The following is a 27,664-nucleotide window of genomic DNA, read 5'->3' as shown; positions in this document are numbered from 1 at the left end:
CATGGGAAACTTCAAAATGTTATTTTAATTTTAATATTATGTTCCTTTTGAATAAACTTTGGAAAATCTTTGAAATTGTTTAATAGTTTTTTTCTGGTAAAATTTTGAATCTGTTTTTCATATTACTGGGCAATATATGTACTTTTGCAGCCGCAGTCAGTACCTGATAACAGGAGACAAGCAGAAAGCCTGTCATTGACACAAGAAGTTTCCAGGAGTAGAGGTTCCTCAACTTCAGAACACTTGTCAGAACAAAAAGCCCAGCTGGTTAATAAGCTGAAAGTTTTGCAAGGAAAGAAGGAGAGAATGGATAAACTACTTGATGAGTTGCATACACTAAGAGACCAGCATGTTAACAACAGTTCCAGTAAGTGCCATGATTACCATTTAGATAGTGTGATATTAAATCCTAGTTTGGTGATTGGAATGATATTGAATTGGCATCAAAAAAATGTGTTTGTCCTGAGGTGTTCTTCATGTAAGGTTTGGGATTGCATGGCGAGTGTAACACAGAAGCATGGCTCACAACTATTTGCTCCTGGTTAATCCTCAATGATGTTTCGGTGCCAGGCTTCCTCTAAAATTGGTGTCCAATTTTATAAATTGATATCTATCTGTAACGAGGATTGTTATGGCGTTAGCCTTATAAAGGAGAAAGATGTCTGAAAATTATACAACTGTATTTATGATGCACTGATTTTTGTGGTGGTTTACTCCTTCCTTCCCCACCTCTCCAGAGGACTAACTCCAGAAGTCATTACCATAAATTGTTACCAATTCTCATGTCTGTATTTTCCAAAAATCAACTTCACAAACAGAGCTTTGTGAAAAATCTTGTCTTTTTATACAAATGATACAATACAATTTAAGAATTGCAATTCTTGTTAACACAATCATTTTATATTGGGAGTGCATTTAATGTTATGCCACTTAGCACTGGTTTATGCACCCTCCGTAAACTTAAGCTCATCCAAAGTTCTGTTGCCTGTATCCTAACTTGCACCAAGTCCCATTCACCCTTCACCCCTGTGCTCGCTGACCTACATTGGCTCCCGTACCTGCAATGCCTGGATTTTAAAATTCTCATCTTGTTTCCAAATCCCTCCATGGCCTCTCCCCTCCCTATCTCTGTAGTATCCTCCAGCCCTACACCCCTCTGAGATTTCTGTGCTCCTCCAATTCTTGCCTCTTGCGCATCCCCGATTTTAAGTGCTTGAACACTGGCAGCCGTTCCTTCAGCCAACTAGGCCCTAAGCTCTGGAATTCCCTCCCTAAACTTCTCTACTTCTTCTCAACACCTGTCCTAATGTCTCCTTATGTGGCTCGGTGTCAAATTTTGTTTGATAATCACTCCTGTGACGCGCCTTGGGATGTTTTACTCCGTCAAGGTGCTATATAAATGCAAGTTATTGTTGTTGGAGTTAGATTGTCTTTTAAATGCAATTACTGCTTTTGAGGATCAAGAGAGGCTTATATTAAAGTTGTAGAACCAGAAGCTGAAATAATACTGATCCTCAGTAGAAGTATTGGTGTACCAATATTAAGTTTTCTTTCCTTATTTCCCTCTCCCTTGGTCATGTGATAAGTTCAATTTGTAATTCCTTCCCTTACAGAATGTAAATGGTAATATTCATTGTGCATAACACTGAACTTATAACAATGTTATTAGTAGCTGGAGTGGAGTATCTGATTTGGCTGGCTGTACTGTGATGATTGATTATGCAGTTGAAACTGCTGCCCATGTCCTATTGCACACCACGCCTCATACACACATCACCAATGTCCTCACTGACCTAAATTGGCTCCCTATCCCCATGTTTGGGTCATTTGATGGCCTTGTCCCTCCCTATCTCTGTAACCTGCTTCAGCTCTATAACCCACCCCACCACCATTCCTCTGACTCAAATCTCTTGTGCATTCCCCCTCTCTCCAGCCAACCATTGGTGACTGTGCCTTCAGCCAGTAGACCCCAATGAGAATTCTCTCCCCACACCCCTCAGTTTCTCCACCTTCCTTTCCCCCTTTAACAGCCTTCTTAAAACTTTCCTCTGACTAAGCTTTTGTTCATCCAATCTAATATTTCCTCAGCATCCATTTTTTTTGTTATGCCTCTGTGAAGTGCCTTAGGATATTTTTCCACATTAAAGGCACTATATAGATGCAAACTGACTTGGGCAGACTGTTAAGAATTATGCACAAGAAATGTTATTTTGCACCTGAGAGCACTATACATTCAGCGTATGTTTTAATGAGTTTAGTTATTATATCCATGTCAAACTTGCAGCTCTTGGTTTAACAGGTAAGCAACAGTTATTTCTCCACAACAGTGCCAGAGTACCCAACATTTACCAAATATTTAACTTCTATCCATTCAAGTTTTAAACAATAAGATCATCTCTAATTATGTCACTGCACCTTTATGATAAAGGTAGTAGGTTAATGTACAGATAGATCTGTTGACTAAGGTTGCCAGAATCTAAATTTTGGTCTTGTTTTCTAGTTTCATCTAGTGCCCCTGGTGTGTCTGGCTCATTTCACAGGAGTGATCAAAGAAGTTCTGTTTCTGCACCAACAGAAGCTGGTGCTACAATCAACAGGGAACCCAGCAGCTTGGCCTCCTCAGCGTGTGTTTTGGGTTCCATACCCTCACTGCATGACAGTGATATCGAAGATAATGCTAATCCTCGGGAGAAATTAAAGTATGATTCAAAACCAAATGCAGTTAAAACCAATTGCATGCTTAAGTATAGTTCTACAGCTATTACATGTGGTCAGATCACACTATTCACACAAGTGGCCATGATACCTTTTGTTCATTGGGAGCTGTAGTTGAATGTTAAAATTGAGAATGCATAATTCCTGTATACATTTTACCCTTTGTGACTTCTATCTTTTTTTAAACAAAGATCTGATAGGGACAGGGTTTTCATAGAACCTGTGAATCTGAATTCTCATGAATGTAAATAATCTATTAACCAAGAGTTGACAATTTTAGTGCCAAATAATGTATGCAGCACTTCAGGTCATTTTTTTTCTTTCCACTCCCCACAAAAAAATAAAATTCAATTAGTAATGTTTTTTTTTATTGCTACCACTATGGGCATTGCTAATGCAGAGTCCATTGCCCCATGCCATGCCTTGGGTACAAAAATCAGCCTGTTCCGAGGAAGTAACTGATATTTTTAGAGTTGATTTTTTTAATGCAGAATTTAACACTTTTAAAAAAAAAAAGGTTTTATATGATGTTGTAGAGATTTAAATCTTTTCTGTTATATTCTTGTGCATATTATTGATAAAGAAATCTATCCTGCTGTGTTTATTTTCTCCTTCCTCTTCGGGGTGTCCTTGGGCCACGCACCAACTATAGCTGAGAAAGCATGCAATCTGCTCGCAGGCTTTAGCCTGCACTGCTGTGGATTGACTGCTGGGAAATGCTGAAGAGCAATCCATTGATTGCCTTTAGATTTATCACCCCTCCCCCAAAACAAAACGTTGGTAAACATTTGGCCTCTGCTCAGCGCTTCCCAAAATCTACATCTGAGATTAGTAATTTAGTGGGCTGGGAGAATGCAAGTGGACAACCACCTTTGGTAACACTTCGGCATTATACATTGTACTGCACTATTGTGCCAACATATTGAATATCTTTTTGAATTATTTGAACCTTGCTGTGAAGTGAAATCTTCTCTGGCATTTGAGAGGAAATAAATGTGACCAAGATGACGAAGTGTCCAAATACAGTGACTATCAGCGTAAGAAATCTGTTTCTATAGTGAGGTATAGAAGCCACTCATAATTGTAATGTCTTTCATCAGAAGTCCAGACCATCCAACACATTTTCTAAATTTAAGTTTTAGGAATAGAACATCTTTGCAGTTTTTATGACTGCTTAGAATTTATCCAGTGAGCTTTGAACCCCAGTCTGAGTTAGCTGATCTCAACTGGGATGGCGGAAGGGGTGCTACAATTGGCCTTTCTGTCCCTCGTTAGTGAGGAAAAAATTAGTCTGGGTTTCCACTCCTAATCGCTATCCAGTGCTAAAGTTGCACATGTATGGCTGTCTCCCATAGAAAGCATTAGGCTCAGTAATGTTCTCTGTGCTTAAATAACTTGCTGACACTTGACCAGGCTCACAAATAATAGCTACTTGAGTGTGGTAATGGAGCATGCTGGTGCCCATGGAACCCTCCCCCAGCAAGGCATCAATGCTTTCAGGAGAGATGGGGAGAAAATTGGAGGAAAAAAATGTCTATCATTAGTTACCTCTAACTAAAATTCCAGAGTTAACAATTCAGTATTAATTTACTGTATAATTCCTTCAATAATTTAAACTGTCGTAGCAAGTTAAAGCTTGGCACATTATGCAAATAATAGAAATTATATGCATTGCTGAAGTTACATGATTTGAAATGTGAGCAAACTAAAGTAAGCAAGAAATTACAGTTTAAATTAATGCTAATTGAATATTGAAATTTATTTGGTATTTTCCATTTCTGTTCGCTTAAGTGGATTTGACTCTATTGAATTTGAGGGTCGACTCATTGAGAGCATATCCTACAAGTGTATGTTGGAATTAATTTCAGCACAATCTTGAGAGAGTTTAAGTGCGAGCACTGTTAGACTGTGCATGATTTTCCTATAATTCGGTGCTTACACTCTGCCCCAAAAATTTATCAGCGTGAACAATATTGAATTGTTCACTGATCAATTTTAGTTCGATATTACTAATGAAACAAACATTTTTTCCTCCCAATTTTCTCCCCTGTTATCCTGAAGGCATTGACTCCTTGTTGCGGCTGGGGTTCCATGGCTATCAGCGCTCTCCATTACCCCACCCCAGTAACTATTATTGATGTGTGAGCCTGGACAAGTGTTGGCTTTAACAGTGGTCTCTCATACAGCTCACCTTCCAATTCAAACATTAGGTTACAACTTTTAGCGGGATGTACTAATGAGTCTGTTGATAAAATGTAATTCATTCATCAGTGTTTCTTTTTGATTGAGTCTGAGTTTATCATTTCATGCTAAACTTTTAATAATTCCTTAACTCAGAAACTGTTACAAAATATAGCCTGATGAACTGTATAAAATTCTTCCTTCAGGAAACTAAAAGAAGTTCACAAGAGGCTAAACGAATTGCGTGAATTGATTGATTACTATCAGCAGACTTCAGATATGATGACTGATGCTGTTAATGAGCATACAAAAGAGGATGAAGATGAAACTGAGGAAGAGTCTATGTACTACTCTGATCAGGAGAATCCAGAAACAGTCACAAACATCAGGTGGGAAAAGTGAAGTATTGGGATGACTGTTGCTATTTACTAAAGCATCTTGAGGGCCCGAAAAGGAAGGATACTTAAGTTGCTGTCGATACTTTGATTTTGATGATAAAATGGAGGGTTGAGGTGACAAAAGTATTTTTTAGAATGCACTGTTTGTATTGCTTTCTTTATTTTGGGCAAAGTAGTATATTTTGTCTTGCTGCTTTTGCTAGTGTTAACAAAAAAAAGCGAAAAGCCCAAGAATGAGGGTTTGGTGATGCAGTGGCGCAGCATAACAGCTTTTCAACTTTGTGACTTGGATTTGATTCCAGCACAGGATGATGCAATGCAAGTGTGCCATTGCAACTTAGTTTGCACAAATGTCTCTCTGATTTGCCACTAATTAACACTTAATTTATCATCTCCTGCAAGGCTAGAGGATGGCTGTTGAAAGTGTCACCTGACTGTAAAAAGCAGCTCTTCTAAGGTTGAAGCTGAGGTACATTTTTGGGACAGAGTTAAAGCAGCTTTGTTTTGTTTCAGGCAGTGCTATACCTGACTTGGGAATGTTTGATGCTGACAGTGGGTGCTGGAAATGGCAGTGTTCCATTTCCCATTTCTAATGCTGCTTACTTTCATGAGCACAAAATTTTTAAAAATCGCATTTTCAATTACATGGTCTTGAGGCCATGCCTGTGTGTCTCATACTTGAACTTAAATTTTGAATCCCAAGCTTGTCAATCACTGCTCAAAAGCAAATAACTAATTACCGGCTACTTAGCATGCACCATCTCTGTTGAAGTAGAGCTATCATTGATTTTCCTTCCTTTTAGAAAATGAATCTTCTATTCAATTACTGTAGAGCAGCACTTATGCTTGCTTAAAATGTACAACTGTTTTCAGTAATCTGGTTGACGCTGTATGGGGATTAATGATTGTCCTGGGAAGTATTTTTTGGGAGAGGATTTTGTTCCCCTCCTTGAATATTGAATTTCATTCCTGTTTACAGCACTGCTTTGTGTTTATTATGGTATATTTTTATTTTAAGATTTCTAATAATTATATCTAAAACATAAGGTGTTGGGAACTATATGACAACAAATATATCTGTTCAAAATGTGAATAAAAACCAAAGTACCACAGATGCTGGTAATCTGAAACAAAAACAAAAAGATGTTGTGAACACTCAGCAGGTCAGTCAGCATCTGGGGAGACTACAACCAAGTTAACGTTTCGAGTGTATGAACTCTTTGTCAGATCTAGAAGATATTACAGACTAACCCCATTTAAAAAAGGAACTAAGCGAGAAGGAAGAAAACGCTTATGCGAAAAGAAACATAATGACCTTTAAAATGCTTAAATGGAGGATAGGAGATGGTTAAATGGCAGAAGCAATATAAGCATGAGACAATAATAGGCATAGTGAGTAAAATCAAAGAATTTACTCACTATGCCTATATATATATATATATATATATACACGAAACAGAGTGTGTGAATAGCTAAAGCAGATAGACAGGTGAAAGGGAGGCAAAGACTGACAAAACAGCAGGCTCCAGTGGCCCAGGGGCTTGGTAGCAGAAAAATGCAGGTCGTCAACAAGAGTGAAGACTACCCTTCCAGTACGATGTTCTGACGGGTGGGGGAGGGGCGGGTTTCTCACCCAGAGCACGAGCCTGCTCCTTACCCATATCTCTCGAAATGCTGGCACACCCAACCTACATTATTAGCACTTCCTGCTAGAGAGAAAATAGGAGCTAAAGTTGCGGTTTGAAGTTGTTTAAAGTCGCTATTGAGGCCAGAGGGTTGCAGAGTTCCAAATAGCAAGGTACGGTGCTGTTCCTTGAATTTGTGTTGAGTTTCATTGGAACAGTGAGAAGGCCCAAGACAGAAAGGTCAGAATGGGAGTGGGGCAGAGAATTCAAGTGGCATATGACAAGGAGTTCAGGGTCACGCTTGCGGACAGAACAGAGGTCACCTAATCTGCATTTTGCCTCCCTGATGTAGAGGACATCGCACAGTGAGCAACAAGTGCAATATACTAGGTTGGAAGAAGTAGATGTAAATTGCTGTCTAACCTAGAAAGGGTGTTTGGTCCCCTGGACAGAAGTGTGGGGGTAGATGAATGGGCAGGTGTTGTATCTCCTGCGCTTGCATGGGAAGGTGCCAGGAGAAGGAGAGCAGGTGCTAGAGGTGAACCAATCTGTCACAGAGAAAATAGTCCCTTTGGAAAGCTGAAAACAGAGGGGAGGGAAAGATGTATATGGTGGTAGAAATGGCAGAAGATAATCTGTGTAATGCAGAGGCTGGTGGGGTGGAAGGTGAGGACAGAAACATGGGAAATGGGATGGACTCGGTTGAGGGTCCTGTCTACTGTGGTGGTGAAGAATCCTTGGTTGAGGAAAACGGAGAATATTTCAGAAACTCCAATGTGGAAGGTGTCGTCATCAGAGCAGATATGGCGGAGATGGAGTAACTGGGAGAAGGTAAAGGAGTTCTTACAGGAAGCAGAGTGGGAAGAAGTATAATCCAGGAAATTGTGGGAGTAGGTGGGCATGTATTAGACATCAGTGGAAAGCCTATCCCCAGAGGTAGAGAGAAGCCCAGGAAGGGAAGAGTTTGAGATGGAGCACGTAAAGATGAGGGAGGGTAAAAATTTGAAGCAAAATTAATTCAATTCTCTAGATCAGGGCAAGCACAAAGCAGCATCAACACAGCCATCAACGTAATGGAGAACAAAAAGATCAGAGAGGAGCCTGAGTAGCACTGGAACAAAAAACATTCGTCATATCCTACAAAAAGACGGGCATAGCTAGGACACATGCAGGTTCCCATAGTGACACCTTTTATTTGGAGATAGTGTATGTGGAGTTGAAGGAAAATTTGTTCAATGTGAGAACAAGTTCAGACAAATAGTGGCAGGTAGTGGTGCATGGGGATTGGTTGAGCCACAGTTCATGGAAGAAGCAGAAGACTTTCGGGCTGTCATGAAGAGAAATGAAGGTGTAGAGGGACTGTATGTCCATATTGAAAAGGAAGCAGCTGGGGCCAGAAAACTAGAATCTGTTGAAGTGGCAGATGGCGTCAGAAGAGTCGCAGATATAGATGGATTAAAAACTGGACTAGGGAGTTAAAAATAGTTAAGATAAGAGGAAATAAGTTCAGCGGGACAAGAGTAGGCTGAAATAATTGATGAGGTTTGGAGGCTGTGGTGGGATGATCTTCAGAGGAGATCAGGTCAGTAATAGTCTGGGAAATGATGGCTTGGTGTTTAGTAGTCGAGTCGTGGCTCAGGAGCAGGTAGGAGGAGTTGAGAGAATTGGCATTGAGCCTTGGCAAGGTAGATGTTTTTCTACGATACAGCAACCGTGCCTCCTTTGTCAGCAGATTTGATCATGATGTCGGGATTGGACCAGAGAGGTTCAGAGGGAGATGGGTTAAAATGAGTGAAGAAAATGGAGCAACTGACATGGCTGATATCCCGCTAATAGTTCTAAATAAAAAGATCGAGCGGATAGGAGGCCATAGAGAGGGGTCGAGGTAGATTGGGGATGCTAAAGACAGGAGAAAGAGGCAGATCTGCGCAAGGAAGCCTTTTGGCCAAAGTAATGTTTTGATATTCATCAATGGAAATTTGCAAAAAAAAAATTTGTTTTGCTAATAGTTGGAAGAGTTGTGCCTGTTTTAAAGTGGTCTTTATTTGCTTGAAGGGTTCTTCATTTGTATTGTCTGAACAATTTTGCACAGCTTCATTTAATGCATAGTAATCTATTCTGGTATTGTTTCGAATAGGAAATATTCCATATTTGCATTTTGCAGCAATTTTGAAAGCTATTGATTTGTTTTAGTGGGCATGTCCATTGGTTTTGGTTTGTGCTTAACTAATTATCTGAATAAAAGTGTTAATATAAAAACAATTATTGAAGGCATTGCTTACAACTATTTTAACAACTATTTATATGTCATTCCCATAGAAACCCACAAAGGTGTAACTGGGCAGATATCAGTAGCGCTTCCAGAATGGTGGCACTAAATGGAACCAATAACCGCAATGGGAGACTCCTGAACACAGACTGTGAAATCAACAATAGGCCAACAAATGTACAAACTTCGAATGTGCCACCTCTATCAGATGAACCTCATATAAGCTACGTTGAGTGTAAGATCAATAGTTAAGCAAACGAGAGATGAATCTCTTTGTTCCTACATACTACAATCATTACCTGTTTGAAGTTGTCAGCATCCAAATAAATGACTGTTTGCTGTATGACTCCAACCTCCATCAATAACAAAGCGCCATGTCACTGCACATTGTATTTTGTTGCTATGAATTTTGAAGTACATACAATCAACCTACTCTTTATTAATGGTTCCCCTGGGTGCATAGAAATGCCTTTTTTTCCTCCTATTCTCGTGCTTCTTTTAGGCACCACCTGAGGGCCATTTTTGAGAGGTGGTTGGCTCCTCATGCTCTGCAAAAGGCTCACGGGACTGAGGTGGCCCTTGCTTAATTGCACCTTGCTCCTGGCACAGAGCCACTGCTTGCTGTATCTCTGAAGCCTGGTGTTAGCTCCCACGTTCCACTGGCGTGGTGCTCTGAAGGGGGAGGCCTGGCATGTGCTGCTATTCTAAGGGATGGCAGTATCAAGCATGTAGATCCTAGCAGTCGCCATTCCATTGATCAATAGGATGGCTGGTCTAATGGCAGCTACCAGATCCTGAAAGCCCTGAGAGACAATGGTCGCCATGATCTGGAAGCCACTATGCCTGCTGCACTCCATTCTTTCCCATGATGCTTCCAGAGCTGTGTAGTCTGCTGCTTTGGAGATAGAGGCACCAACCAGCCCCTGGCAGTTTTCTGGGCATCTATTGCACAAACCAAAGAAGCTGCCACTCACTCCATTGATTCCTGTGATGAAGACAAATCTTCTCCGATATTGCCACAAAGCACAGTTGTAAACTTGAGAGCTCCACTTATCAGTTGCCACAAATCCTTGGAAATTGACCTCAAAGCGTGAACGTAGGTGAGGTGTTCCTTGGATATCCTTTTCAGGTGAGTACTGTGAATTCTGCGTCCCATGACCCCCAAAGCCAATGGCAGCCATCTCTTCGGCCTCCACTGGGAAGGTGGCATATCACTCCCCATTCATCTGGTTCCCTTGTGCTCAGTGTTAATGAGGATGTGGCATCAGGTAATTCAGATTTCCCTGGGGTAAAAGTACCTGAGCTGGTGCTGGGAGTGAGGCAACAAGTACTGTAGGTGGTGAATTGGGACAGAGGAACACTGCAGAAGCATGCTGGAGGCATCCCTGAGTGGCTTGATTCTGTTCATTCATTATCCTCTTCCTTATCATCATCATCATTGACTGAGAAGAAATCTCTTTCCTACTGTTCCACCTCCTCATCATCTTAATCTTCCTTCTTTGCTCCCTGTTGCTGTGATGGATCTGCAGAAAAGGAGCACCGACGCTAAGAGTGTGTGAGCATTACCCCTTGGTATTAAGGAGACAGAAGGAGGTGGTAGCTTGTGTTTGTGTGGAGCATCACCAGGATGGGAGGGCGACAATTTAGATGTTCAGTCACTGACCTGGCGCTGGCAATATGCCACCAACCTCGCCATCTCCTACGCCAAGAGCAGAGTGCAGTTGATGGTTGGTTGGGAGTGATTTGTATGCTGTTAAATAAAAACCTACAGATGACTTTAAACTGAGGATAACATAAGTCGTGTGAACTCCCTTTGTATATACTGAAGTGCAATATTGAGCTTTGTTTCTAATGTGAAAATCAGATCACTCTTACGTGTTCTTAATATCTGTAATCTTCAAAAAAGGGTGTTGACACAAAGCAGCTGTCTGATTTTCGTTATCCTCCACTTATTGTACAGGTTCTCACTACAATGATGAAAAAGATGAAGATGGGAATGTTGATGAAACACAGGAACATGAGATCCAAGAGGAGTGTGCAAGTGAGGGCACGATCTCTAGTCGGCGAAGTAGTTTTGTAGGAGAAACTGACCAGGATTTTGAAATTCAACAGAAAATAAACAGATTAAATGCTGCTAAACACAAGCTCAGACAATTGCAGGAACTTGTCACCTTGGTACAGGTAAGAACTTAAATTTTTGCTATCCATATGTACACATAATGTTGAATACCTAATAAGCAAGTGGAAAAGTTGTATTTTTGCCTTCATAGTTGCCTATAGATTCAACTGAAAGATATACACAGTTTGCTAACAGCCTGTTGTGGTGAACATAAGAAATAGGAGCAGGAGTAGGCTATATGGCCCCTAGAGCCTGCTCTGCCATTCAGTAAGATCATGGCTGATCATCTACCCCAACTCCGCTTTCCCCTCGAGTCCAAAAATCTATCGTTCTCAGCCTTAAATATACTCAATGGCTCAGCATCCACAGTCCTCTGGGGTAGAGAATCCAAAGATTCACAACCCTCTGAGTGAAGAAATTCCTCCTCAGCTCAGTCTTAAATGGCCGACCCCTTATCCTACGACTATGCCTCCTAGTTCTAGACTGTCCAGCCAGGGGAAACAACCTCTCAGCATCTACCCTGTCAAGCCCCCTCAGAATCTTTTGTATTTCAATGAGATCACCTCTCATTCTTTTAAACTCCAGAGGGTATAGGCCCATTCTACTCAATTTTTCCTCATAGGACAGCTCTCTCATCCCAGGTATCAATCTAGTGAACCTTCACTGCACCGCTTCTAGGGCAAGTATATCCTTCCTTAGATAAGGAGACCAAAACTGTATGCAGTACTCCAGGTGAGGTCTCACCAAAGCCCTGTTCAACTGTAGCAAGACTTCCTTACTCTTGTACTCCAACCCCCTTGCAATAAAGGCCAAAATTCAGTCGCAGGATATGGATCGGCCATTTAAGACCGAGATGAGGAGGCATTTCTTCACTCAGAGGGTTGTGGATCTTTGGAATTCTCTACCCAGCAGGCTGTGGATACTGAGTCGTTGAGTATATTCAAGGCTGCGATAGATAATTTTTTGGACTGTAGGGGAATCAAGGGATATGGGGATCAGGCAGGAAAGTGGAGTTGAGGTTGAAGATCAGCCATGATCTGGTTGAATGGAGGAGCAGGCTCAAAGGGCCGTATGGCCTACTCCTGCTCCTATTTCTCATGCCATTTGCCTTCCTAATTGCTTGCTGTATCTGCATGCTAACTTTTTGGGTTCCTTATATGAGGACTTCCAAATCTCCCTGAACATCAACATTTAATAGTTTCTCACCATTTAAAAAATATTCTGTTTTTCTATTCTTCCTACCAAAGTGAATAACCTCACATGTCCCCACATCATACTCCGTCTGCCACCTTCTTGTCCACTCACTGAACCTGTCTATATCCCTTTGCAGACTCTGTCCTCCTCACAGCTTGCTTTCCCACCTAGCTTTGTATCGTCAGCAAACTTGGACACATTACACTCGGTCCCTTCATCTAAGTCATTAATATAGATTGTAAATAGCTCAGGCCCAAGCACCGAATGTCAGGTTGTGTTGCCGCACAATACTGAGTAAATTTGTAGATTGATCCTTGGATCCGTGAGTCTTCAGAGGAATTAACAAATCCCATTAAGTCTTACTGTTTCACTGGTAACTTTTCTCCAGTTTTCTCCTCTTTCCGCTTATCCTGAAGGTAATGAATCATGCCGAGGTACAGTCTCGTGGGCACCAGCAGCCTTCTGGAATCTTCCCTCAGGTGACCAATCTTCATGCATAAAGCCAGATAGAGTGTCAGTGTATATCACAGCTATCTCTGATTGTGTCTTTGCCTGCTGTTCACTTGTGTACTTTTTAGCAAGGGTCAACAGGATAACAATCAAGAAAGGCAACCCTAGCTGATTGATTTTTTTTTAATTTTTCTCTCCTATTGCCTGGGGATGCTGAGGAAATTGTAACAGCTATTCCACTGCTGTAGATCCATAAAATCTTACAGCACAGAAACAGGACCTTTGACCCATCAAGTCTGTGCAATATTTTTATTCAATTGAGCCACCTAGTCAAATTCCACTCATCAGCTCACCCCCCATACCCTTTTGATATTTCTCTTTTTCAACCAACCATCTAATTTCCCTTTAAAATAATTTACAGACTACTTCAACAAAGGTTTGTGGTAGATAATTCTGACCACCCTATGTAACAATTTTTTTTTCTAACCTTCCTTTGAATTCTTTGTGTGATGATCTTAAATTTGAATCCTTTATAAGCATTTTGCTGACCAGTGGTAACAGTTATTCCTATTTGCCTCTTCTGGATACCCGTCTTTTCCAGAAACTCCCAAATCATCAAGTTCTACACAACAATAGTTTCCACTATCCTTCCATAATAAATAGACTCAAAAGACTCAAACAACAAAGTAGTTCAAGTCAGCTTCACTAGTTGGCTTTGTATTTGTAGACAAGAAAAGAAAATGCTGGAAACACTGAGCAGGGTAGTCAAGCATTGGTGGAGAGAACAGACTAGTTAATGTTGCAGGTATAGAATCCACTACCAACTGACTCCTTAAATCACTCTCTCCAGCCACCTCAATCTTCACTTCCAACAACTGTGAGGAGCTCATAGACTTCTTTGTCGCTAAGATTGAAATCATCCCTTCAGCTGCCTCTGCCGCACCCCTCCCATCCTCTTGCCCATCAAGCCAAGTTTCCCCCTACCTCCCCAGGTGCCCTAACTCTGAACCTGCATCTTTCTCGAGTTTCTCTCCCATTTCCCCTTGTGCCCTCTCCGAGCTCATCTTGAGCATGAGCCCCATCTCCTGCTCTCTCGATCCTAATCCCACTAAACTGCAGACCACCCAACTTCCCTTCCTGGCCCTCGTGTTAGCTGATACTATAAACTGTTCCCTCTCCTCAGGTACTGTCCCTGTTCCTTTCAAATCTGCCATCAACATCCCCCCCTCAAAAAACCCACCCTTGGCCCCTCTTTCCTTGGAAACTACTGCCCCATCTTCAATTTTCTTTTCCGAAGTCTTTGAATGTGTTGTCGCCTCCCAAATCCGTACCTATCTTTCCTACAACTCCATTTTTGAACCTCTCCAATCCGGTTTCTGCCCCTGCGATAGCAGTGAAACGGCCCTAATCACAGTCACAAATGATATCCTCTGTGACCATGGTGCACTATCCCTTCTCTTCCTTCATAACCTCTTTAGAGCCTTTGACGTGGTCGACCACACCATCCTCTTCCAACGCCTCTTTGTTGTCCAGCTAAGTGAGTCTGCCCTTGCCAGATTCCACTTTTACCTATCCAGTCATAGCCAGAGAATCTGCTGCAATGGCTTCTCTTCCTGTCCCCATACCGTTACCAATGGAGTTCCCAAGGATCTAGCCTCGGTTCCCTCCTATTTCTCATCTACATGCTGCCCCTCAGTGACATCATCAATGTCAGATTTCACATGTGCGCTAACGACACTCAACTCTGCCTCACTCACCATCACCTCCCTCGACTCATCCACTGCCTCTGCGTTGTCAGACTGCTTATCTGACAGCCGCTTCTGCAAGTGTTGCAATTTCCTCCAGTTAAACATTTAGAAGTCCAAAGCCATTGTCTTCGGCCCCCGTTCCAAACTCCATTCCCTTGCCACTGTTTTCATCCCCCTCCTCGGCCACTCTTTGAGGCTGAACGAAACTGTTTGCAACCTCGGTGTCCTATTTGACCGTGAGCTGAGTTTCTGACCCTACGTTCTCTCTATTTCAAAGATCTCCATAACATCGCCCGTTTGCGCCCCTGCCTCAGCCATCTGCTGCTGAAATGTTCATCCCTGCTTTTGTTACCTCCAAACTCGACGATTTTAATGCTCTCCTGGCTAGCTTCCCAACTTTTTCCCTCCTTAAACCTCTCCACCTCTCTTTCCTCTTTTAGGACCCCTTTGATCTAGCTTTTAGTTACCCCATCTGATATCACCTTTGGCTTGGTGTAAATTATTGTCTAATTACGCTCCTCTGAAGCACTTTTGGACAATTTCTTATATAAATGCAAGTCATTGTTATAACTGTTCTGATGAAGGTTCTACACCTGAAACATTAACTCATCTGTTTTCTGCACCGATGCTGACTGATCTCTGTGTTGCTAACATTTTCTATTTTTGTTTCAGATTTCCAGCAGTTGCAGTTTTTTGCCTTTTGTTTCCCTCGTATTCTCAGCAGTCTTTCATTTCATTAGTCTCTCGCAACTCGATTGCCTCTCGCTTGTACAATGTACTTATATCATTACTGTTAGCATAAACAAGTAGCCAATTCAAACACATGTAAGACTTCCAAAGTGTAAAAATTCACCCAGCAACCAGCACTTTTATACCTAGATAGCTTTTTAATCAAACCAGCCCAGCCCAGCTGCTGCTTGCAAAAAAAAGTTAACTGTTTATTAGTCAAAAGATGTAATTTAGTACTTACCTACTCTCTGCTGCCCTCGCATCTCAACTGTACTCGGCATTGTTTAGCTGATGAGGAAACTTGGGTTGATTGCAACTAGAAGACATTACTTGGGAGTTCAGTTATGACAACACAAACTCCTGTTAGTCCAGCTTTAGTGCCTACCATAATTGAGTTGCAGAGTGGCAAGTAGCTGATGTTGAAGTTCTGCAGTTCCAATCAGTGGAACCGCCATTCACATGCTTGACTTGTGCCCATGTTCTGGTGTGGAGGATAGCGAGTTACACTTGTACAGAGCTGCTAGGATCTGCTGCCTACCTAGCAAGGGCTCAAACGACCACTCTTCAGTTGTCTAACAACCAAGTAGTGATGATCCTCAGTGGTTGGGAGGAGAAAAGTGGAATCATTTTGGGGTTAAGGTCGCTCCAAGAAGACATGTGTGGCAATGGAAGTTTGAAACAAAGTCAACCTTCTGTGGCAGACTTGGTAAACCATTACCTAAGTCAAGTAGATCCACAAGAATCTAGTGCCTTGTTGATTATTGGCCAGCCAACCTGGGTCACTAATGTAATCTGGAGAGTTGGACCTGTCACCAAGGCATGGCATTCTTCCTACTTTGCTCCAGCTAACCCTGCAGGCTTAAGCCATAAGGGGTAGGGTAGAATGGCTTGGCAAGCAACAGGAAGATTACTAGTGATTTGCTCTTGTAAGCTATGCTGTCTTAGCAAGTTAAACGCCAACAGTACCGTTGTACACATTTGGGTGTGCCTAAGACTTGGTTCTGCCAACTTGCACCTCAGTTTTCTGGTCTTGGGTAAGTGGGATGTATTTGTATAAGGAGAATGTGTGTACTCCATAAATGGCACAAAGAAATAGCCAATATATGGGTGTAGATTTCTCAGTCGTTTGAATTGAAGCCTCTTGAGTATATTGAGTAGTTTCCACATGTAGCAGACACTTGGATGGTCAAAAAAATGAATAATCTAACTTACTCGGCCTCCTCCCGATATCCCCACCATCACAGAAACCAGTCTTCAGCCAATTTGATTCACTCCACGTGATATCAAGAAACGGCTCAGTGCACCGGATACAACAAAGGCTATAGGCCCCAACCGCATCGCGGCTGTAGTGCTGAAGACTTCTGCTCCAGAACTAGCCGCACCTCTAGACAAACTGTTCCAGTACAGCTACAACACTGGCATCTACCTGACAATGTGAAAAATTGCCCAGGTATGTCCTGTCCACAAAAAGCAGGACAAATCCAATCCGGCCCATCAGCCCATCAATCATCAGCAAAGCGATGGAAGGTGTCGTCGACAGCGCTGTCAAGTGGTACTTGCTCACCGATGCTCAGTTTGGATTCCGCCAGGGCCACTCGGCTCCAGACCTCATTACAGCCTTGGTCCAAACATGGACAAAAGAGCTGAATTCCAGAGGTGAGGTGAGAGTGACTGCCCTTGACAACAAGGCAGCATTTGACTGAGAGTGGCACCAAGGAGCCCAAGTAAAATTGAAGTCAATGGGAATCTGTGGGAAAACTCTCCAGTGGCTGGAGTCATACCTAGCAGAAAGGAAGATGGTAGTGGTTGTTGGAGGCCAATCATCTCAGCCCCAGGGCATTGCTGCAGGAGTTCCTTAGGGCGGTGTCCTTGGCCCTTCCATCTTCAGCTGCTTCATCAATGACCTTCCCTCCATCATAAGGTCAGAAATGGGGCTGTTCGCTGATGATTGCAGAGTGTTCAATTCCATTCGCAACCCCTCAGATAATGAAGCAGTCCTTGCCCGCATGCAGCAAGACCTGCACAACATCCAGGCTTGGGCTTATAAGTGGCAAGTAACATTCGCGCCAGACAGGTGCCAGGCAATGACCATCTCCAACAAGAAAGAGTCTAACCACCTCCCCATGACATTCAATGGCATTACCATCACCGAATCCCCCATCATCAACATCCTGGGGGGTCACCATTGACTAGATACATAACTGGACCAGCCACATAAATACTGTGGCTACAAGAGCAGGTCAGAGGCTGGGTATTGTATGGTGAGTGACTCACCTCCTTACTCCCCAAAGCCTTTCCACCATCTACAAGGCACAAGTCAGGAGTGTGATGGAATACTCTCCACTTGCCTGGATGAGTGCAGCTCCAACAGCACTCAAGAAGCTCGATACCATCCAGGACGAAGCAGCCTGCTTGAGTGGTACCCCATCCACCACCCTAAACATTCACTTCCTTCACCACCGGCGTACCGTGGCTGCAGTGTGTACCATCTACCAGATACACTGCAGCACCTCCCAAACCCGCGACCTCTACCACCTAGAAGGACAAGGGCAGCAGGCACATGGGAACAACACCGCCTGCACGTTCCTCCCCAAGTCACACACCACCCCAACGTGGAAATATATCGCTGTTCCTTCATCATCGCTGGGTCAAAATCCTGGAACTCCCTACCTAACAGCACTGTGGGAGAACCTTCACCACATGGACTGCAGCGGTTCAAGAAGGCGGCTCACCACCACCACCTCAAGGGCAATTAGGGATGGGCAATAAATGCTGGCCTTGCCAGCGACGCCCACATCCCATGAATGAATTTTAAAAAACTGCGCCACGTAATCATTGAATGTAGATTTTTTTTTCCCTCCGGTGTTTCTGTATGTGCGTCTCTGAACCATAAGGAAGATGGTAATCAAATGTAAGGTCTGCTTCAGACAGAATTCAAGGATAAGTCGACCAGTGCATTTGCAGTACACGGAACAGTTCAAAAGCTGCATTGTCAAAAGCTTGGGAACGAATACTGTTTGCCCCCTAATTGGCATGGTTCCTGTGGAAAGGTTGGGGGTGGGGGGGATAAACTTGACAGTAACATGTTTGATACTGTGATGCCTCCAATTATTCTATTCGCAGGAAGTCCCAGATGCAACTGGTGTTGATATTTCTAACTTCCCTGACTTTTCATTAACTGAGGAAGACCAGGACAGACAGCAACCAAACAATACTAGAACAAATGCATCTAGAAGTTCGAAAGAAGTGGCACTGGATGAAAAAGAAAGGTAAGTGTTTTTTTTCAATTGAGTCAGTCTTGGTGCTCACAGTAATAGCAAACTTTTTAGTCTCTGCATTAGTATCAAGTGTGCCAGATTGGCTCATTTTGTAGCACTCTTGCTTTTATAGTTAGAAGATTGTGTGTTTGATTTTTGTATAGGAGTTTGAGCTCATAATTTTGGCTGATGCTCCAGTGTAGTACAGGGATACAGCTGCATTGTCAGATGTGCTGTTCTTTGGATGAGACATTAAACTGAGGCCCTTCTGACTGATCTCGTAGTTCAAGATGACATTGAAGATCTCATGACATTATTAGAAGAAGAGCAAAATGTTTTTTTTTGGTGTCCTAGTAACATTTCTCCCTCTGCCAGTACTATCAAAAACAAGTTGACAGGCCAGTCCGTATCATTGATGCTCTGTGCAAAACAGCTGTGTTTGACCATATCTATCCATAGGTTTTGTTTTTGTTTCCATTTGGTACCAACATTATATAAAAAGTAGCAGTTATGCTCATTTCTTCTGATCTGCAGTGAAGAATTTACAAACACCCGTTAAACTGCAGACTTTTCTTACCAACAGCAATTAATATCAGGTTGTTGTTTATAGCAATTGGATTTTGTGGCCTTAAAAGGAAAAAGATGACTGTCTCTTAGCAGAGTAATCCATTGTGTATTTATTTCTCCTGTTATATAAAAAATCATATAATTTTATTTGCCTTGAGCAATACCATGGGAGATCTAGTAATAAAATAACATTTAAGTAATTCTTGTGAAGTGTTTTGAGATGTTTGAGTGAAATAAGGCCCTGGTTGGTACTAGCTAGCTGTAAGGTGAAGCTGTTGAGTAAGGTAGCAGCAGTAAGCATTGCACTAGAACTGGGCCTAGGCAGACCAGGACATTCCAGCAATGCATTCTTTCTGATCCCAAGAGAGGGGTGTCTGTGTGTGGTCAGTCGTTCCATTCAAATTGTGCGTAACCTGGCTGAGGAGCATATTGTTTCTTCAAGCAGTTAGCTATTCCTGTTGTGAATGAGTAGAATGCCATCCAAAAGTTTGTTTACAACTTTGATCTGTCCCTTTTACACACACCCAAAAATTCAGTTTGACATCTACCTGCCTTTCCACAAAATGGCTACGTATATTGGTAAAACAAATGACATACTAGATGGAATAGAAATTTGTGATTCAGTTAATATGAAAAGGGCTCTGGCCAAAAAAAAGGAGCTGAAGGGAAAGCAAAGTTAAGCCTGGACTTGTTAATAATAACAAATACATTCCTCAGAAGTTAAATCCCTTTCAACACTCTTGCATTAAAATATATAGTACTGTAAGAAAGAATTACACTGAAGTGCAAGAACAACAAACCAATATACAATTATTTTTTTTTCTCTTTTGCAGAAAGTTTTCCTCTTCCTGCATCTCATAGATGTTGTTTTCAAAAATAGTAGTAGGCTATGTTCAGTGTACAAAAGAAAGATAAAGAGCAATAACAGATGTATGCAACATTATTGACCTAGGAGTTAAGATAATATTATTAGTGCATTAATTGGTGAACACTTTTGGGGGGGAGGGGTTGAAATTTCTTTGCTGTTTGAAGTACATGGATTAGCTCATTCATGTCAAATTCCTGTGTGAGTTGTTTAATAAAATCATCAGCCTGTTTACTTCAAATTCATGCAGTATCATTCATATAGGCACAGATAGACATGTGAAGGTATGGTATCTTAACTATAACTGAAACATGGCTTAAAGAGAGGCAGGAATGGCAGCTCATCATTCCTTGTTACAGGGTTTTCAGACGAGATAGAGGGGGGATAAAAAAGGAGGGGCTCGTAATACTGGTTGAAGAAACAATTACAGCCAAGAGGAGGGCTGATATGTTAGAAGGACCAACAAATGAGGCCATAAGGGTTGAAATGAAGAACAAAAAAGGAACAATCACACTGATGTAAGTGTACTATAGACCCCCAAATGGTCAGAGGGAGATAAAAGAACAAATTTGAAGGCAAATTTCTGAGAAGTGCAAAAACAATAGGGCAATAATAGTAGGGGATTTCAATCACCCTAATATTAACTGGGATACAATCAGTGTAAAAGGTATCGAGGGTGCAGAATTCTTAAAATGCATTCAGGAGAACTTTTTCAGCCAGTACATAGCAAGCCCAACAAGAGAGGGGGCAGTTTTGGACTTCTGGAATACTCTCCACTTGCCTGGATGAGTGCAGCTCCAACAACACTCAAGAAGCTCGACACCATCCAGAACAAAGCAGCCCGCTTGATTGGCACCCCATCCACCACCCTAAACATTCACTCCCTTCACTGTGGCTGCAGTCTGTACCATCCACAGGATGCACTGCAGCAACTCGCCAAGGCTTCTTCGACAGCACCTCCTAAACCTGCGACCTCGACCACCTAGAAGGACAAAGGCAGCAGCACATGGGAACAACACCACCTGCACATTCCCCTCCAAGTCACACACCATCCCGACTTGGAAATATATTGCCGTTCCTTCATCGTCGCTGGGTCAAAATCCTGGAGCTCCCTTCCTAACAACACTGTGGGAGAACCTTCACCACAAGGACTGCAGCGGTTCAAGAAGGCGGCTCACCACCACCTTCTCAAGGGTAATTAGATGGGCAATAAATGCTGGCCTTGCCAGCGACGCCCACATCCCATAAACGAATTTTAAAAAAAGTTTTAGGGAATGAAGCTGGACAGATGGAAGGGGTATCAGTGGAAGAGCATTTTGGTGGTAGTGATTGTAATTCAGTTAGATTTAGCATAGTTATGGAAAAGGACAAAGATAGACTAGGAGAAAAAGTTCTCAATTGGGGAAAGGCCACTTTTACTAAGCTGAGATGTGATTTGGCAAAAGTGGACTGGAAAAATCTACTTGAAGGTAAATCAGTGGCAGAGCAGTGGGAGGCATTCAAGAAGGAGATAGTGAGGGTTCAGAGCAAATATGTTCCCACAAGGAAAAATGGTGGGATTCCCAAATCTAGAGCCCCCTGGATGTCAAGGAGCATACAGAGTAGGATAAGGCAAAAAAGGGAAACCTATATCAGACATAGAGAGCTCAATACTGCAGAAAGCCTAGAGGAGTATAGAAAGTGCATGGATGAAATTAAAAAGGAAATTAGGAAAGCAAAGAGAGGGCATGAAAAAATATTGGCAAGTAAAATCAAGGAAAACCCAAAGATGTTTTATAAATACATAAAGAGCAAGAGGATAACTAAGGAAAGAGTAGGGCCTATTAGAGACCAAAAAGGTAACCTGTGTGTGGTGGCGGAAGACGTGGGTATGGTTCTTAATGAATACTTTGCGCCTGTCTTCACAAAAGAGTGGGACGATGCAGACATTGTAGTTAAGGAGGAGGAGTGTGAAATATTGGATGGGATAAACAAATTGTAAACAATTTTACAACACCAAGTTATAGTCCAGCAATTTTATTTTAAATTCACAAGCTTTCGGAGGCTTCCTCCTTCCTCCAAGCCTCCGAAAGCTTGTGAATTTAAAATAAAATTGCTGGACTATAACTTGGTGTTGTAAAATTGTTTACAATTGTCAACCCCAGTCCATCACCGGCATCTCCACATCAGGGATAAACAAAGTGAGAGAGAAAATAGTAGGGGGATTAGCATCTTTGAAAGTAGATAAATTGCCAGATGAAATGTGTCCCAGGCTGTTAAGAGAAGCAAGGGCAGAAATAGCGTAGGCTCTGACCATAATTTTCCAATCCTCTCTGACTACAGGCGTGGTGCTGGAGGACTTCTATCGTTGTACCATTGTTTAAAAAGGGAGAAAGGGCTCGACCAAATAATTTACAGGCCAGTCAGCCTAACCTTGGTGGTGGGAAAATTATTGGAAACAATTCTGAGGGACAGTATTAATTGTCATTTAGAAAGGCACGGATTAATCAAGGACAGTCCGCATGGATTTGTTAAGGGAAGGTCGTGCCTGACTGACTTGATTTGAATTTTTTGAGGAGGCAACAAGGAGGGTTGATGAGGGTAATGCGTTTGATGTAGTCTACGTGGATTTTAGCAAGGCTTTTGACAAGGTCCCACATGGCAAACTGGTCAGAAAAGTAAAAGCTCATGAGATCCAAGGGAAAGTGGCAAGTTGAATCCAAAATTGGCTCAGTGGCAAGAAGTAAAGGGTTATGGTCGATGGGTGTTTTTGTGACTGGAAGGCTGTTTCCAGTGGAGTTCATTTGGGGAGGGCAAACAAGGCAAGGGAATACACAATAAATGGGAGGATACTGAGAAGCTTCGAGGAACAGAGGGACCTTGGAGTGCATGTCTGCAGATCACAGAAGGTAGTAGGACAGGTAGATAAGGCGGTTAAGAAGGCTTATGGGATACTTTCCTTTATTAGCCGAGGCATAGAGTATAAGCGCAGGGAGGTTATGCTAGAACTGTACAAAACACTAGGTAGGCCACAGCTACAGTACTGCCTCCAGTTCTGGTCACATTACAGGAAAGTTGTGATTGCAGTCGAGAGGGTACAGAGGAGATTTATGAGGATGTTGCCAGGACTGAAGAATTTTAGCTATGAAGAAAGATTGGATAGGCTGGGGTTTTCTCTGGAACAGAGGAGGCTGAGGGGAGATTTGATTGAGGTGTATAAAATTATGAGGGGTCTAGATAAAGTGGATAGGAAGGACCTATTCCCTTTGCAGAGGTCAGTAACCGGGGGCATAGATTTGAAGTAATTGGTTGGAGGATTAGAGGGGAGTTGAGGAGAAATCTTTTCACCCAGATGGTGGTGGGTGTGTGGAACTCACTGCCTGAAAGGGCGGTAGAGGCAGAAACCCTCATCGCATTTAAAAATACTCGGATGTGCACTTGAAGTGCCATAATGTACAAGGCTACGGACCAAGTGCTAGAAAATGGGATTAGGCTGGATAGCTCTTTTTCAGCCGGCACAGACACGTTGGGCCGAATGGCTTCCTTCTGTGCTGTAAATTTCTATGATTCTATGAAATCCATGCTCTACTGACTCGAGTTGCAAGGCATGGGTTTGCTCGTGTTCTTAAGACAATTGTAGCATATGAACATGTATATGGACATATAAAAATGACGAAAAGAATATTCGTTCCATTGAACCTTTTCCATTCAGACATGGTGCAGCTGACATGCATTATCACCTCCAATCAAGCAATTTCCTGGGAAATGCAAAAAAACGGACAATAAAAGCGCAGGCCAATTTTGGGGAAAATCTGGTCAACTCCTTTCTGATTCCTGAAGGCATTCAAGCAGGCTGCAAGAGATTGCAGTAATTTGTCAATAATTCCAGATACCCCTCACCTAGCTTCCATCACTTGAGGTGTCCTTGTCTCCCGGGAATTTGTCGAGCTCCCTTTTGATGGGCTGCAGTGAATCCATACTTAATGTACTTGTTGGTAATCAATTCCAGAGGTCAGTGACTCTAAGAAGCAATACTACCTAGCATCTACCCTAACTCATGGCTTTTGTATTTTATGCTCAGGTCCTTTAGTTCTCCTGTACTATCTAATGCAAATAACCTATTGACCTGAATAGATTTAATTCTCTTCATTGTTTTAAAAGCCTCAATAATATTGCCTCAAAGTCTACGTTTCTCCAACGAAGTAATTAATACCCCAATTTGCTTCTTCCATTCAAGCTATTTATTCAGAACAGCCTTATTGATCTGGCAGTGTTCTGTGATGTGGTTCCGTTGTATTTTGCGGGGGTGGGGGGGCCCAGTGTATGAATTTAATTTTGGGGTATATGTAGTTTTGCTTTTGGAGTCTACAACGGGTGGTATTGATTTGAGGGTGTTTTTTTTTCTAAATGTGGATTTCTGCGATAGAGAGAAGTTCTATGAAGCTAAACTTCAGCAACAGCAGCAAGAATTGAAGCAGTTACAAGAAGAAAGAAAACGGTTGATGGAAATTCAAGAGAAGATTAAGCACCTGCAGAGATCATGCCCTGATCTTCAGGTGGCTATAAGTTTGATTTCTTTTAAGAAAAATAAGATTTGGACCAGGCACACATCTGTACCTATATCAGATAGAAAGCATTTCAGAATTATGCCGGTGTTTTTCTCAGAAAATGTTATGTTCTTTTTATTTCCTGCTACACTTTTGAAGTACAGAACATTTATCTTGATGTGAAAGGAAATTTTTATTTAAATCAAGTTGTGTTTAGTGACTTACCAATAATTAGCAAATCTTAATGTTTTGCAGAATTTAATACTTTCTTAAAAGCTTATGTAAATATAATCTTAAGATGGTCACCTATTACAACTGGTAATTAACAGTCATGACGTGATGTGCTGCAGATCTTGCTGCTTAGTGCTACATATAATCACATATGAGTTTTGTTTACATACAGTTGTCAACATCGAATGCAGGAAACCTGTCGAAAATAAAAGTCCCCGTTGTTACATCTACCCCTGCGGTCAGTGGTCAAGGTGCAACAGCAAAGGCTTTACCTGACCCGGTTGCGGCTCCACCTCCTGACAGTGAGGTAATTGATAGCTGTTAATATAGCTGTTTAGTTATGCAATTATTAGTATATTTGCGTAATAGTTGTTTGAAAAGGAATAGTTCAACAGTAACTTGGACTTCATTGTTCCTTTTACATAATACAATATCTCGACAATTTACAGGAGGTTCAGGGCAGCAGAGTAGTAAAAGAGAGAGAAATTAGGAGAGGTAGTCAAAAACAGAGGTAGGTTTTGAACAGCTTTTGAAGTTAGGGATGGAGAGGTCATCAGGCGAAAGTGTTTAGGAAGAGAATTCCAGTGCACTGGATTGTGGTGACTGAAAGTTGTGCCAACAATAGCAGAATGGGATGGGGGCCACACAATACACGAATGTTGGAAGATGAGTGTGTGTACTGGGCTATAGGTTGGAGAAGATTAGAGGTAGGCAGAGGGATGAAGCCATGGAGAGAGTGGGAAACATGGATAAGGATTTTGAAGTCTTTGTACTAAGAGGCAGGGTCCCAATGAAGCTGGCAAGGACGGGTATTTATAATGTGGGTCTTAGTGCAGAATACGAACTGAAGAGATCTGGACAAGCTGTAGTTTATGCAAGGTAAAATTCTGGAGGCCAATGAGAAGAGCGTTGTGGAAATCAAATGTGGTGGTAATGATGGCCTTAGTAAGGACTTTGATGGCGATGAAGTACGGGTGTAAGTGGATGATTTTTTTTGTGAAGTTGGAGGTAGGTTGTGTTGGTGATGGACTGGATGTGAGGTTTACAGCTCAACTGGAGGTTGAACAGGATAGCTTGGTTGCGCATTGTGTAAGGTGTAGAGTTTCTGTCAAGAGCTGAACTTCATGGATTCATGCCTTGCTAATTGTTGAACTGGAGACAGAGCTGGCTCACAACTGGATATCATACAACACAGCAGCATTTGTGAAATTGAAGGTGATGAGAGGAGGTTAGAGATGGGGTAGTAGTTAGGAACCTTGGAGTGGTCAGGGTTGGCTTTTTAAGCAAGGAGTGATGGCAGTTTTGAAAATGGGGCTGAATAGAATCTGAGGAAATGAAGAGGTTGTTGATATTGGTAGTTATTAGGCTGTGGAAAGATAATTGAATAGTCAGGAGCTGGGAGGGAAGGAGGTCACTGGAAGAGATGGTGGGTCATCTGGAGAGGGCTTTGGGGGGAGTTGGAGAGCATTTTGGGTGGAGGTTGGGAGACACTAGAGTTAAGGGAAGTTTGGGGTTTAGAAGAGGCAGAGGCAGATGTGTAGAATGCCTAAAAGTTGGATACAAAGAAATTCATGAGCAACTCACAATTGATGTCAGAGGTGAGAATCAAAGGGGAGGCTCTAGGCGGTTAGTGCCAATTACCCTATCAACTGGTTATGAAATTACTGTAAAATCAAATGACTAATTCTTAAAATTAGGACATGGTCTAACTAGTATTAAACTGCCTTATACTGAGCGATTACTGTCTTGTATTTTTTTTACAAATAATGATTAGCTGTGGTCTGAGATGCGGAGACACCAAATTCTGCGAGAAGAGTTGCGCCAGAGAAGAAAACAACTTGAAGCATTAATGGCTGAACATCAGCGGCAAAAAACACTGACCGATAGCAACTCCATCATTGCTACATCTGTTAGAAGTGGAGAAACACAGGGCACACAGCAGCTCAGCAGAACTGAAAGGTTAGATCAGGATAGATAAGCAAGCTTTCTAGATTATGGTTTTATAACCTGCACTTGAACTGGAATGGGCTAGTTGATTCTGAAGAATTGCTTTGTTGTTCTTACATAGAGTTACATCGGCCCCAATATTTACAGAGAGCCCGGGGTTGGGGTGGGGGCTCTTGTAGCGGCCGGGAAACCCGGAAATGCAATGAACGCAGAGGTCCTGCTGAATTTAACAGCAGGACCTCATTTGAATTTTTTTTCTCCATTTCCGGGCCAGCAGCCAGCCCCGGGAAACTCAGCCCACAGCTGTTAAATGTAAACGGCTGCTAAAATCTGAGGTACACAGCCTCACTAACATATTTAAATTACCGACCTGCATCTGAAGAGCAGGTTAGTAGCCCGGCCCCCAACCTGCCTCCATTAAAACCAGAAGTGGGCACGTTCAAGGCGGATTGTGGTCAGGTTTCAGATTTTTGAAATTTTAACCTACCCCCCCTGCCACTGTCCCGCCCATTGTGGGGGTTAAAATTCCCCCCAATAGAGTCTGCAGCACAGAAACAGGCCATTCGGCCCAACTGCTCTATGCCGGCATTTATGTTCCACACGAGCACAGTGCCGAGTAACCTGCAGTGCCGTTATTCACAAAACACCTTTTTGATAACAGCCCTTCAAAAGTGTTGCACACTTTGCTAATCATACAATGAAATTAAATGCGGCCTTTTTGGAATAATTTAATGGAATAGTTTGATTTAAGTATGATTTAAGCATCAATGACCTATTCTTTTATAGACTAATTGTATCAAGTGTGACATTTTATGTATAGTAAATTTTTGCCATATTTTTAAA

The 27,664-nt window shown here is 42.2% G+C and overlaps 1 protein-coding gene across 1 annotated transcript in view; it reads left to right on the top strand.

The window, feature by feature from the left end:
* Positions 1–26,833, top strand: part of LOC137308090 (pericentriolar material 1 protein-like) — a gene marked incomplete at its 3' end in the record, with an annotated part of 45,384 nt that extends 18,551 nt beyond the window's left edge. The window contains exons 8-16 of the mRNA XM_067977008.1: positions 151–367; positions 2,501–2,699; positions 5,103–5,285; positions 9,239–9,423; positions 11,149–11,369; positions 18,552–18,697; positions 24,523–24,652; positions 25,047–25,181; positions 26,649–26,833. Coding sequence (XP_067833109.1) covers positions 151–367; positions 2,501–2,699; positions 5,103–5,285; positions 9,239–9,423; positions 11,149–11,369; positions 18,552–18,697; positions 24,523–24,652; positions 25,047–25,181; positions 26,649–26,833 — 1,601 coding nt within the window. The remainder of the gene's footprint in view (positions 1–150; positions 368–2,500; positions 2,700–5,102; positions 5,286–9,238; positions 9,424–11,148; positions 11,370–18,551; positions 18,698–24,522; positions 24,653–25,046; positions 25,182–26,648) is intronic.
* Positions 26,834–27,664: the final 831 nt, after the last annotated feature.

The sequence above is a fragment of the Heptranchias perlo genome, unplaced genomic scaffold, assembly GCF_035084215.1.
Source record: "Heptranchias perlo isolate sHepPer1 unplaced genomic scaffold, sHepPer1.hap1 HAP1_SCAFFOLD_1190, whole genome shotgun sequence".
Lineage (NCBI taxonomy): Eukaryota > Metazoa > Chordata > Chondrichthyes > Hexanchiformes > Hexanchidae > Heptranchias > Heptranchias perlo.
The sequence above is the reverse complement of the archived record's forward strand: the minus strand, read 5'-3'. Positions and strand labels throughout refer to the sequence as shown.